We start from the raw sequence: 14,356 nt of genomic DNA, 5'->3' as shown, positions 1-14,356 counted from the left end.
TATTTTCTCAGACATGGTAGGTAGTCATCTTGCCTTTATTTACATATACCAGTCAAATTAAATGGGTTATATTAGTTTTGTTAAAAAGAATAAGCTTTGGTTTGTGAGACACTGGGAAAAAGAGTCCCTCTGAGCCAACACAGACTCGGAGCTAAGATATTCATCTTGATTCCTGTGGCATCCATTCAGTCCAACATCATATACCTGCTCCACTGACCAGAGGAGACAAGATATTGGGGAGGGGAAAACTAATCCAACCAAAGAGTGAAAAATCCTTTAAACCTGGAAGCTGTGCCCCCGATAGCAAAGATTTTTCCTTACAACACCGTCCACTTGCAGGAAATAACACTCTGATTAAATAGATTCCAACTTGTGACAGGACTTGAACAAAAAAAGAAAATGCACCAATTCACATTAACCAAGTCCTCACCTTCATTTATCCATTATATACATGTGAAACGAAAAGGGACTGGCAGACTGTTGTGGCACTGCCAGAGGCAAACTGAAACAGATGTGCGAGTATATGAAGAGCAGCTGTGCTGCTATATATTTCCCAGCAGTGTGATTTCAAAATGTCTCTGGATTTATTTGCCAGTTTTTGTTTTCCGTATTGTCCTTTCACAGCAGAATAAATATAATAATGGTTCAAGAATCAAATTTTTTTTTTGGATGTTTTACTTTGTTGTTCCACTTTCTCTGAAAATTATTATTTGTTGTTCAAGCCAGTGTACGATAAATAATGGAAAAAGCACCATCCTAAATCACATCATTCCTCTGTATTTGTAGTCATGTGATATACAGTACAGTATTTGCATTGCAGCGAGGAGATCTTGTAACTTTGCAAAACTAACAACCTTAGATCAAAAGGCATTTCCCATATGCTTGTTTTGCATGTATGGGATTAGATAGACAAGCAAACAAAATATGACCATTATTTGGAAAGCTTTAGTTCCAGGGGGTCATCTAATTTGTAATATTAATATGGGTAGTGTTAGTAAATATTTGTTTGTGCAGCTGCTATAATAAGCATAACAGGAACATCAGCTAAATAGAGCTAGAATGTCACACTATAATCTGTATTTCTTCCTTTTTGTTACACTGAATCAAATCCAAATAAATCATACAGTAGATTAAATGGGCTCTGCTGAGTAGTCAGTCTCTAATCCATTCGCTCCCACTGGAGAAAAAATCCTTCCTGACCTCTCCCTGTTCTGTTCCTAATCATGAGACTTGCTCAGTGCATTAATGATGGAGACAGATGCTAATTATGGTATTTCCAAATAGTATATTCTATTAATTCTTGCAGTGGATTCACTGCAAATACCAGAATTATATTTAGAAATTATTTTGCAATAAACGCTACCTTTTTCTGCACTGTGTATCCTTATAAAGATGCAGTTCAAGAAGCGGTCCATGTGCAATTTGATGAGATTAAGTGTGGGATTAGATTTTAACTACATGGATTATCTTAAACGTGTAGCTGCTGATGAACAGCTGTCAGTCTGTTCATCACACCTGAGAACTCCACACAGAACATGATCAGGACCCATGCACCGAATCCTCCGGGATATATGGAGCATTACTCTCTCTGCATAAATCACTGGATATCTGTTTAAAGATGATCACTCTGACAGTGTTTACTTGTCCTCGTGTTGTTTAAAAACAACTCTTCTGGTTGGCTGTTCTTTTTGTTGAGGAATGTTCTGAGGCAGGCTGTTTTTAACCATTTTTGATGTTATTTATCAAGCTGCCTGCATAAATTGATGTCTTCTTCCTCTCAGGTCATTTGAATATCAGTCACATGCTGTGGTGATGAATATTGTCCTCTGCAGTTTGCACCCCACATCTCATTATCATTATTTTTTTTTTGTGCTGACACGTAGTTGACACCTGTGATGAAACTTCTCCTCCTGCACCTTCACAGTATTCACAGTGAGACTTGCTGCTTGCTTAAAGTACTTTTAAAGTGAACTGGTTGAGTGTGCCGCAGTTTTATTTGCAATCTTGCTGGATTGGTGTTTACAGACTGTTACTGTTCTCTCTGGAGAGACTTGTCACCACACTGGAAGTGATCTGCATCGATTCTATCTGCTCATTTCTTTTTAATTAGGTGATTTGTTTCACTTGGTAATTGAAGCCAGCCACAACCTCACTGTTTATGAAAATTCAAGCCAGCAACATATCATTTCCTTTGTGAAAAATCCCTCATGAATAAAATATTGACTCGAAAAAAAAAAAAAAACCTTCCCTAACAAACTGAGTGGACAACCCATGGCTGAAAGTCAGACCACACACAGACCAAAAAATGTTTTATGCTCATACAAAGGCTTTGAACTTAATGCTTTTGCCAACATGAGTTCAAACACTGATATATACCTTGCACACACTTCACCATGATTAAGACATTCTAATAATCCTTTCACACCTACAGCGTGACGCAGGTTAAACATGCGCTCGGCAGCCAGTCTGAATGGGCCAATGTAATTCACCCAACCAATGACCCTCATCAGAAACAGAGTTGAATGTGGTTCAGGCAACACTTGGCTTTAGTTAAGAGTCATTTTTACTAAGGACACGGTAGGAGTTTAATTTGGTGTTATTAATGTTTAAAATAGATTTAATCGACTCTGCAGCTGATCTGACAAAGGAAGAGATGGCACATGAGTGGGCGACTGAAGGAGAGCAAGTGCATGGAAAGAGCTGAAACTTACCTCTGTTTGGTGCTTATGTAATATAATTGCGTATGGTACTGCAGTTGCAGACTTGAGTCTCTGTGAAAGGTGAGAGCCACGGATTAACCTGTGACAGCAGTCACCTATGAAATCATCAGTGGTGGACGAAGTATTCAAATCCTTTACCCAAGTAAATGTAGTAATACAGAACTGTTAAAAGTCCTGTATTGAAAATCTTGCTTAAGTAACAGTATGTACGCATATTGAGGAAAATGGCCATGTGAGTTTTGCAGTATATTATATGATTATATTATTATTACAAATGTATTAATATGTAAGTAGCATTTTAAGTTGCCAGTTAATTTTCTTCATATGACTAATGGAGTAATTCCTTCACTTTTAAGTCGCTTTGGATAAAAGCGTCTGCCAAATGAGTAAATGTAAATGTAATTGATCAATTGCTTTATCGTTTCAGCTCTACTTGTATATACAATGGGGGAGTTCAATTTAAAACTTAGTGGTTACTTAGATAAAGACATAGAAACTAGTGATGATGGTTTCTCTTACTGAAAACCATGAATCAATTATGACTACAAGATGACTACAAATTTCTTGTTGAACCTCAAACCCTTTGCTTGTTCAGTATAATGACCTCTAAGAAAAGGACTGGTCTGGTCATTCACCATATTGTGCAATCAGAGCTACAGTGTATTGAAAATTGGATTGAAACTTGAACTCTCGCAAGCAGCCACAGACTTTGAAGCTGACATGGGAGTGAAGTTCTGTTCAATATGTAGAGTTCTCGTGTGACTAGCCATCATTGTCTTCACTTTGTGTGGGGCCCAATCTGTAATGTGATGTAACATGAAGAAAATTAGCGTCCAGTATACCTGCAGTCTGGTATCCTCTGTGCTATTTATGTTTTTCCTTCCTGTGAAAGGTCTTACTTTCCATCCAGAGGATAAATGCTTTTGAACAGCGATGATTTAGAACAGTGGTGCCTAAAAGCCATTTCACCCACACCTCTGGAGCTAAATGGATTTCTAATGGTTGTTTGCACTGTCTAATCTTTGTGGCTTGTTTCACCACCCATGGGCAAAAGGTTAAGTAAATACAAACTTCCACTCCTCCTCCAAGAAAAAAAAAATCCCTTACTCTAGCACTCACCTTGTTCTATCTAACAGCACAAAAAGTCTCATAATGTATCAAATAAAATGATTTGATAATTTCTTGGAACTAGCAGAAAACTCATCTGACTTTAAACTTTGTAAAAAAAAAAAAAAAAGAAAATTCTTTGTCTTCAGCACAATGACTTTCAAACTGGACATGAATTCTGCTCCCTATATCTGAGGAAAAGGAGCTTCTCCAGCAGGGTATATCACACCAGATCTTCAACCACTCAATTACACAGAAGTTATGTCCTTTTAGAATAAGGGTAATTTGTTTAAAAAAGTACAATGAAATTTTTAATTCTAGTGCAGCAGTCTGCCTATGATTTTTTCAAAGAGGTAGTTTTGTATCCCAACCCCGGTTCCCTCAACAAAAAGCCCTTGAGATTGAAACTCTTTCACAAACAAAGGTTTATGATAATTATATGTTTTCCACAGCGCAATAATCTTCACAAATGAACACCACCTACTTGATTTTTTTTTTAAGCCTACATAAAGTTGCTAGGAGTAAAAGTACCGTTCAACTATTAAGAACTACACAACGGTTGCATGACTTTGTCACCCCTGCTAAACTTCCAACTTGTAGTTTGATTTAGCGTGCTTACCTCCTCTACAAAAACCTTTCTTCTTCCAAAGTTAGTGATAGTTTGCAAAAGAATGTATAAACACAGCAAGGCTGTAAAGGCAGACGGGTGAGTAGATTGGTTTTCGCGTTCAGTGTGATGATGTTTAACATCCCGGATAACCACTCATTTAGCCACTTGTTAGCAACCGGCCTTTTTCAAAACATATAAACGCTTTAAGAAATCACAACTGGAGTTTTCACTGGTGTATTTTATGTCGTAGAATGAAATGTGAAAATGTCTTGAGCTGTTGTTCACCACGGGATGAGGGAACTTTAAGCACTGAAATACAAACTTATTTCCAGGTTTTAGGACTTACTCCTGCAGCACTCTATTGGTAGCTGTAATGATTTTTTCCTGTTCCTACTGGACACAAAGCGATAACCTTACCAGAGAAAATACACTGTAAAAGATGGGGACAAATCTACAGTCTGTTAGGAGCAGTAACTTTCTGGTGTCCCTGCCTGTTGCCTGGCAACCAGAACTCTAGCCTACAACACAGGCTAACTCTCTCCTAAAACACAGAATTGTCTTACACTTTGGTTTTTATACGGTTTAAACAAATGAGACACAACGTGTGAGTACGTGAACGTTGTGTTGCTGGCAGGCAGATTTTATTACTGTTGGACAGAGCCTGGCTAGCTGTTCCGTCTGTCTCCAGTCTTTGTGCTAAACTAACCATCTGCTGGTGGTAGCTTTATTTTTAACAGACAGATATGAAGAGTATTGAGCTTCTCATTTAAATCACCACTAGAGATTGAATAAGCAAAATGACAAATTATTCCTATAAGGTCAGCAGAAGCCAATGTCAGGCCTCAGTAGTCTGACTTGTTCAGATCAGCAGGGGCTCTTCATCCTGGCAGTTTTAAATAGGTTTTTGCTGGTGTTCTGCTTACACATATGAAGACCACTGAATTATTGAGATTATTCAGTTTCTACAGCAAAAACTGTGCCTTAAACCATTTCAACAAAATAAAAAAAAAAAAAACCTTTGCAGTGTTGTTTTTGTCCTGATTAGTTTGATCTGTCTCTTTGAATAAGTAAAACCGTATTTTTCTCAACAGTTGTTCATTGCCCACGTTGTTCAGATAGCAAATACACTTGCGCCCATCTGAGTGCCCGTGTGTGTTGGTCTTGAAAAGAGGCATGGTCAGGCGGATTGCTATCTTGAAGCAGCAGCAAGCAATTGCGGTTTTGTTGGTTGACCAACAAAAAAATTGGTCTGAAGTAGTATTTCACTTTTTTTCGCTGTCTTTAATTATCAAATCTGTTACATGCACCTACATAGGCTCTTTCTCACTACCTGGTACATTGGCCACACTGCATGTCATCATCTAGGCCTAATTTGTCCCAGCACTGTTTCATAATTATTGAAAAATGATTTACACTTTTCATAATATAACATTAAAGATGTCTAATGCTGTGATACGTGCCATTGCTTTTGTGTAGAGTTGTGAGCAGCGCATTGATTCGCACAGCCCTTCCTTTCCCCACGGGGCGCACGGAGCACGCTCTGTGCTTGTGTGTCGAGACTGGGCTCACTGGTCAGTCGCAATATGTGATCGACTCGTCACGAGTATCCTCTTCAGTCTGTTTGAAACACTGCACCATTATAATAGCAATATGCCAAGGTGCGACGAGCCAGGCTTTTAAGGCTAATAGGAAATGGCACTCTGATTGGTTTACTGCATGTTTTGCCCCAAACACTCCCATGATTAATTAAGAGACTGAGTACAACCCTTTTGAGTCATACGCCTCGAGCAGTGACTTTTTTTTCCGCTATTGAAATAGCAAAAGTGGATATGGACACACCCTGAATACAATTGCACTATACGCTTTAGACCATGCACTTAGGACTGTTAAAACAGAGTCATTAATGCTGCCATCTGTGAGAAAACTATTAACTTGAAAACTGAGGGCTGAGGGAATTACATTATATGCCTTCAAACAGGAGTCATTACTGGCATATTATAGATGCAGCCTGTATCAACCAGTTACGTCATCTGTCTAAAGAAGTCAAACAAATATTGTAGAACAGACTTCGCTGCTTGACAAGGCAGCACTGGGTGAACATTGTGCCCTCTCTCTGTTTAATGTGCGAGAGCATCTGTAGCAACAACATTAATTTCCATTTTGTTTTATAGTTCTTTGCTTGCCTAATCACTCACTGTTACATGAAGATGTGGCTGAGCGGATCTAATTACAGATTCGCTTCCCACCTGTGCAATTACGAATCTGCAGAAAGAGAGAATTTTTTGTGACGAGAGAGAGAAATTATTCTCTCTGGTGTGTTTATGAGGAGCAAGACCTCTCATTGTCTTTGCTCAGAGCTCCTCGGCTGTTTAGCATGTTCACATCACATCTGAGCTTTGTGGTGGTGATGTGCTTCAAACGTGGCTTTTACAAAGTGCAAACGGGGATGCTGACTGGTGGGCGGGGGGGCGGTTGTTTCTTCAAATTCCATGACATACCCAACTCCATTAGTAACACGATCTGCTCATGAATGGCTCATTATTGGATTATGCTGCTTAGTTTCATTAGCAGTGCTGTATCAGTGCTGCTCCAGTTTGGCTTTGGCATCAGTAGCCATGCTTACTGTTTACTGTGCTGTTTTCTCTCCATTACAACTTTGTGCACTAATAATGGAAAAAGAATGATGATGAATGTGTCATGCTTTATTTTTAAATATGAACAGGAATGTCCAGCCATGTTTTGGCCCAGTCCATAGTAGAACCAGATATGTAAAACATTTAAAACATCAGTAGAAACGTGAATACGTGAAAAAAATAGTCTTTATGGTTGTACTAGAGGAAAAGTCTGGGGATTATTAGACTTCACCCTGGGAATCTTAAATATTGGATATTTATGTCTGATATGAATATTTAATTTCATTCCAACCAAAAGTGTCAAACTCGTGGTGGAGCTAGAGGAAAAGTCAATGTATATTCAAAGCAATTTGGATTCATCATCTGGGGGCAATGAATCTTTGTTCAAACTTTAACAGCAATCCATCCAATAGATTTTTAGGTGTTTCATTGTGGACCAATGTGGTGGATGGAGACAGATTTCCATCCAAAAATCAAACCTGCTGTGGCAACAGTCCTTCTAAAAGCAGACATTTGCAACAGTGAGCTCAATCTTATAGAACAGTGGTTCTCAAAGTTTCTATATAATCACAACATGCCCTATGTATTTCTTTTATCAGCAGAGGATACTTTTGATATATGGTGTTGTCCTTTTCTCTGACTGTCCGTAAAAGTCACTGAAGGTCCACAAAGACGATAAACACTATCACCAGCTTGTTTGTGGTAGCCATGCAGAAATTTTGCTGCTATGTTTGGGTTATTCATTTGAACTTTGAAATGTTAGTTGAAGCATCATCTCTGTTTTATTGTTATTAATACTTAAAAAGTTAAAGCTTTTTTTTTTTTTATGCAGAGATGTGTCTGTGTATATGGGTTCAAATGTGTTTCTTTTTGTGTGTCTGTGCACACACATGTACATTTAAGGACTATTTTTTTGACCGCTACAAAGTGTGACCACATGACAACATGCATTTTTTTCCTTTCCATTTTTACACCGTTTCATATAGCACCATTAGTTGGTTGACTGACCCACAGATGAGCTATGCTTTACAGAATCCAAATTACACTAGAGCCATTTTTCATCCTGTGGAGCTCTTCACAGGCAAAGAGCCATAGATGGGCTTGTTCACTTTCCTTATTTGTCCTTGTCTGCTGGAGGCTTGCCGCTGGCTGACATAGCCTGAATTTAAGTGGACATCAATCTCGATAAAGAGGCAGAGCCCAGAGTAATATTACCTCCTCTGATTTTTTTTTAGCCGTTTAGCAAGACAGCACAAATAAGCATGTTTCACACCACAAACTGAAACATTAACCACCAATGTGAAACAAAGTATTTGGATCACAGTGTGGTTGTGCAGCATGGGTGTCTGTAAGTTTTACATGTATGTATCCAGTAAGGCACAGTCTCAGTTTGTTTTCAGAAACCTCCGCTAAGAATAGGACAAGACGTGTCTATTTGCATGGCTGTGTCGTGATGATAACAAGATTTCCTGAGGCTGGCCAGTGGCCTATCTCAGTGCTGCAAAAGTGATGCAGGGAAAATTTGGCTCAGAGTGGCAGCCAGGCCACTGCGGACTGGACTTCATGCACTCTTCATAAATGAGAGTCATTAATTCTCCATGTAGGTAGAATTTTTCACATGCAGCACAGCAGCACCTCTTCTTCTGGGAAAAAGCCATACCCTGGCCTGACTCAACCCAATCATCACCACTTCTCATTCTCCTGCTCTCATCTTTCTCTCCCTGTCTCCTCTTTTGTCTCTGTCTGCTCTCCCTCAGTTAGGTACGAAGACAAACTCCCTCTGTTTGTCGTGCCGATCTTATAAGTTGCAGATAAGTCACCATTGTTGGGAAAGATTGCCATCGCCTCTGATGCTGGAGGCACTCTTCTTTTCTCTTATTATGAAATAGGAGTTGGTCCCACTTGGCTCCCTTGACCTAAATATTCAGTATTTGTGCTTGACAGTTTTTAAACTTATGTTTGAATTTAGATTTTTTTTGTTTGTTTGTTTGTTATAAAGTAAGCAAGACGTACCTGAGGCAGCTGAATGAATTAACATCACAGTCAGATTAATTAGCAAGCTGTACAGCGATGCCACATTCAAATTATTTTCAAGAACTACAAGACAAAAAAATGAAATAAAAAAAATGTTCAGCCTTAATTGCAGTTAGGTGTCAAGAAACATGACAACTGTTCAGCATCAATGTTAACGAATTTTAATTTTTAATTTGATTTCTCTGCTGGTGCAGGTGTGATCTGCACTTCCATCACAGTGATGTGATTGAGGCGCTACTGTAGAAAACCATTTGGCACTGACGTACAGTAGTCTGTGTATTAAAATCTCAGCGAGCATCACAGGCTATTTGCAATCCACAGTGTAAACAAACAGAAGAGCTCTTCAAAGGCTCAGACTTCGACATAATTGGAAAGGAAATGGAGCCAGAGCTTCGCTAATGTTTCTCGGCTCTTTTCCTCTGCCATCAGTGATCTCAGGTCCCAGAAGAATGAAAAGCTGGACAGGTCTTCTATCAAAGAACTCCAGTGAAATTTGTGCTTGTTTTTTTTTTACATATACAGTATTTGTCTCCTATTTCCTCTTTAAATCTTTTGCCACCTTTCACACCTGAGTGTGTGAATGTTTCTGATCAAGGTTCCTTGTTCTCATATGCTTTTAACACAGTTTCAGTCACTGTCCTTTGTTCTCCTCTCTGAAATATTATCAGTGTCTTCACAAATTATACCATTCTCTAGTGATGGGTGGGATCATGGGAGCAGCAAGCCAAATGAAATATATTGTTTCAAAGAACAACAAGCTGCTTACTGCATTTTAGTTCAGATAAGTTGAACAGTTAAGGCACAAGCATGTAAGATGTCATTGTTTCTGTAGCCTCTAAATGACAGGATGACCTTATTTAGTAAGGAGGTAATTGTAGAGTCATTATGACAGCCTGTTGGTGAGGTCTTATCCTGGGAGGTCTGTGGATGGAGAGAACTCTCCTGACAGACTGTCTAAGTACTGTCTCCAGGTTTGGAACTTGAACAGTTATGAGTTAGTGGTTTGGTGATGTCCGACCAACCCCTTGCGGCACCCTATTCAAATGCAGAACTGCCATTACAAAGACTTTGGCATACAGACATATAGACCCTGTGGGGTTAAGAGTACTTCAGCACTGTTTCATGACACTGCTAATTAACTCACTTAGCCTCTAAATGTTTGCCCAACTGAAAACAGTTGCACAATTGCAGTTGTAAATGTGATGATACTTTAATTTAATACTTTAATTTTTTCTGAGTGATTAGGCAAGCAAATATTTTTCAATTTTTCAAATTTTTTTTTTTTCAAGCAATCAGAGGTGTTAATTAAATGTGATGAAAACAAATGCACTCTGTGGAAATGATAACAGAAAGTGTCTCATGTTCAACAAGGGCTTCTGGCCCGTGTCCACACAGTGATATTAATGAGTCATTGACCTTTTAGTATTCATTGCCCACAGCGGATGTAAATAAGTGCTTGGCTTTCAAAAGTTCTATTAAATCTATGACTCATCAGCGCTATTCGTTGCATGCAGGGTGAACTAAAAAAAAAAAATTGTTGACTTGTTGACAATTAAATTGATCTACATAAAAATTTAATTTGCCCCAAGAAGGATTCATGCTTCATAAGCTTGTGTTACTGGACTGTGATGCAAAGGCAGGGGTAATTGACAGAAGTAATCAGAAGCCAAGACACAATAGTTTGAAGCTGTTTGAAGGTATGACCTCCAGTAAAAAGTTACATAAATGTATTATTGATATTTTCATTATTGTTTGTATCAATTTATTAATTGTTTAACTTTTAAAATGTCAGAGAACTCACCAGTCACCATTTCTTAGATGTTGAAGTGTGGTTTCTTGTTTTATCCAACCTATCGTGCAAAATGCAAACATATTCAATTCACAATGACAATTCACAGAGCAATCCTCATATTTCAGAACCAGGAACCAGTTTTGCTCTTTTTGCATGAAAAACTACTTACTAGTAAGTAGTACTAGTCATAGTACTACTACTGTTGATAAATCTTTTTTCATCATATAGTACTAATTAAGTAGGTAAAGCATTCAAATCCAAATAAATAGAAGTCTGCAATACAGTATTAACATTAATACATTTTCCTTTGTGCAATCACTCTGCTTCTGTCTCTTTTTCTTTTTTTCGTTACTCTCTGTGCCAGCTGACAGAGCCTGACACACTGCAACTTGAGAAAAAAGTAACACATGAAACAAGACAAGGTCAAAGTCTGCTATACGGCTGGACCACATTCTATTTGCATTCTTATGTATCTGTTTGTTTCTCTCCTACTCTCTGTGGTTACATATACAGTGGTTTAATACAGCCGAATTCCCAATAAAGCTTTTCTCATTTACATGTTTTTCTGTTTCTGTTGTCAGACAATGGAACAAGTATGAAATAGTGACTGAAACACAGCCCATTAAAGCTATATGTTAACTTCCAGGCTATTTCCAAGCTGCTGCTCTGCATTGCTAAAATCCTGATTTTATAACAGCTACATTGTCTGACAAAATCACCATAAGTTAAAGACCACCACTGTGCTGTGATTTTAGCTATATTTGCTTGTAAAATGATTCCTCTAAGAGAAAGTAGGAAGCTCATTCATGTCAACTGCAGTACAGTCCCCATAGAGAGGTGTGTTGGGAAAGCCTGACCTCACACTCATGGGGCAATACTGGTGACTCTTCTACAGACAGTAGCTAAAGTTTGTCCAAAAAGTTGTTGCTCAGTTATGAACACTGCTTGTTTGTGCCAAATCATTGGAAAAAGAGACCAGTGGGGAAACTCCAGCACTGAAGCAGCCAACCAGTGATTTAACCTTATCAGTCAGTCGGTCAGTCAGTTGCTGGCCCCACTGTTGAATTCCAGCCAAAGACAACTTATGCACTGCAATGGAAAGCACTTCAAATACAGAAAATATAGAGACACTACAAATGCACACAACTGAACTTAGTGGCAACACAATAGACCGGATGAATGAATGAATAGAATAGGCATGAGTGGAATCCTTTTTGCTTGTTTTTCTGCTTGTGTTTTCCACATTTGCAGTGAATTTCTAAAGGTGTAATCAGACTAGTGAATGTGGTTTTTCTGTTTACTTGTATTTTCTTTAGTTGCAGTGCACTGTGTTCTCTCCAGTGCTACTAATATTGGACCCTGCCACATCAGACATGACAGGAATGCATCACCAAGCATTTGAAGGGGACCACATAGTACATCTTTCTAAAAATATTGACTGGAAATAGAGATGGACACTTACATTCCAATCCAATCATTCTCCAAATAGATTAAAATCAGTGCGTGGAGAGCTTAAAAAAAGTTTGCCCTGTTGAAGTTGATTTTTGTATGTGAGTGCTTGACCATTTAGGCAAAAAACTGTTTCTTCACATGAATATGTATCTGTTTGCACCTCCTCCTCCACCTTACATCACCCCACCTTTTTTACCACTGTTATGACAGATGCCATGCTGCTGGTGGCGCAGAGGCTGGAGGGACCTTTCAACATTGAATCTGTCATGGAGCCTATTGATGTCAAGATTTCAGAGGCCATCATGAATATGCAAGATAACAGTGCCCAGGTCTCCTACAGGGTATGTCAATTAGGTCTATTCCCAAGAGAACTAAAGTAACACCTTAGACAGATTGTTGAAGTCCGACTTCTCACAAACTGAAGAGCGAGGGGAGCTTGCTGTAAGTCATACTGGGCTGTGTCTAAGGTGTGTAGTACAACACGTTCTAATTATGTCCAAGTTTAGGTCTTGTATTTGAATTATATGTTTCAGTTTGGTCAGAAAATCTTAGTTTGACTAACAGTAGTTAATGTGTTTCCTGTGTTTTACTGCATTTTTTCTTTGCCCACAAAATTGTAGTCAGAAAGAAAAAAATGTAGGGTGGTTGTGAAGATTTTTTTCTGCCCACACAGATTTGGATGCCAGTTTTCATTCAAAGCGAAATGCTCTGCTGGCTTTCCCATGCAGCAGATGCAGTTTTGTTTATGGTTTAAGTATATGTGGTGTTTTCCCAAAAGCCTGTAAAAACTTAACTCTATCATCTTAAATAGCATTGGTCACAGCTCCTAGTTGAATTACCTATCAGCATGGCTACCTCAACTTGACGTAGAGTACTGTCACGTCGGTAATGTGGGGTGAATGCTTAACAAAACAGCATGTTCCCTATTTTCCGCATCCAAGGTAATTTAAAGCCCTGACAATTGGGTGCCCGTGTTTTTGTAATTGCAGGTTTTTCAAGGCTGTGGCCAGCCAAAACCCGCAGGAATGACTAGGTCTGCCCGTGGTGTTTCGGATGTGTTCAACGCCCGCTTCAGGCCGTACAGCCCAGAGGAGCGGCCTACCACTGCAGCTGGCACAAGCCTAGACAGACTGGTAAGGAGACAGACCCAATGCTGCTATTTTCAGGCAAGACACTGCTTGAGTGTAAACATCATTTGTCTTTCTGACTTGACACTGTTGATTAAAGCGGGTGATTTGCCATCGAAGCCCCTGGAGCCGGAAATTAATTCTTTGTACTTGTCCTCCATTCAGGCCCCCTTATTGATTTGTGTTTGTTAACGAATCAACAGTGTTACCCCAAGAGGGCAGTGGAAGGTGCAGTGCACTGCATTCAGTCCCCTTCTCATCTCTGTTTACTTGGACAACAGAGAAGAAGGGGATGAGAAAAGATAGATGGATAGATTTTGCGAGGCTGACCATATCAATTGTTTGCTGTAAAGCACACCTTTATTTTCTATCAGATTAGTTGTATGTTTGCTGGATTGGATCGTGATGCCTGGATTTCCATCTCAAACAACCTTGAAACCTAAAATGCTGCATCAGGGTAAAGGTTAACATGGAGCTGACAGTCCAATTCAGCTGAGAGACAGTTCTCATCATGGATTACCTTTGCAGCCACAGTGCCCTTCCTTTCTCCCCTCTAGCCCTTTTCAAAGTGAATCTTTTCAAATTGTGCCTCAGTTATGTTGGTATTTGGAGCTATTTATATCAGAAAACCCAAACATATTTTTTTCATTGTTGACCCTTGAAATGATGAAATCAGTTTAGTGGAACGGCATTCTCTCCCACAGTGATTAAAACAGGCTTAATGTCTTAGTGCTTTCTGTCAGGTTAATAATAGGTTATTTAGTTAATGAATACATAATTAGAAAAGCAGCAGTTTTCCCCCCATCTGGCTCCTAGAATCCCATAATAATAAATTAGTTATTTGTTTCATTCAAGACTAATTATGTTTTTCTAATTCATTC

The 14,356-nt window shown here is 38.9% G+C and overlaps 1 protein-coding gene across 1 annotated transcript in view; it reads left to right on the top strand.

The window, feature by feature from the left end:
- Nucleotides 1-14,356, top strand: part of LOC139619969 (glypican-6-like) — an 86,349-nt gene that overhangs the window by 43,048 nt on the left and 28,945 nt on the right. The window contains exons 5-6 of the mRNA XM_071475054.1: nt 12,559-12,689; nt 13,338-13,481. Coding sequence (XP_071331155.1) covers nt 12,559-12,689; nt 13,338-13,481 — 275 coding nt within the window. The remainder of the gene's footprint in view (nt 1-12,558; nt 12,690-13,337; nt 13,482-14,356) is intronic.

Source organism: Trachinotus anak, unplaced genomic scaffold (genome assembly GCF_046630095.1).
Source record: "Trachinotus anak isolate AG129_WGS33_773 ecotype Australia unplaced genomic scaffold, CSIRO_AGI_Tana_v1 ptg000001l, whole genome shotgun sequence".
Classification (NCBI taxonomy): Eukaryota; Metazoa; Chordata; class Actinopteri; order Carangiformes; family Carangidae; genus Trachinotus; species Trachinotus anak.
The sequence above is the reverse complement of the archived record's forward strand: the minus strand, read 5'-3'. Positions and strand labels throughout refer to the sequence as shown.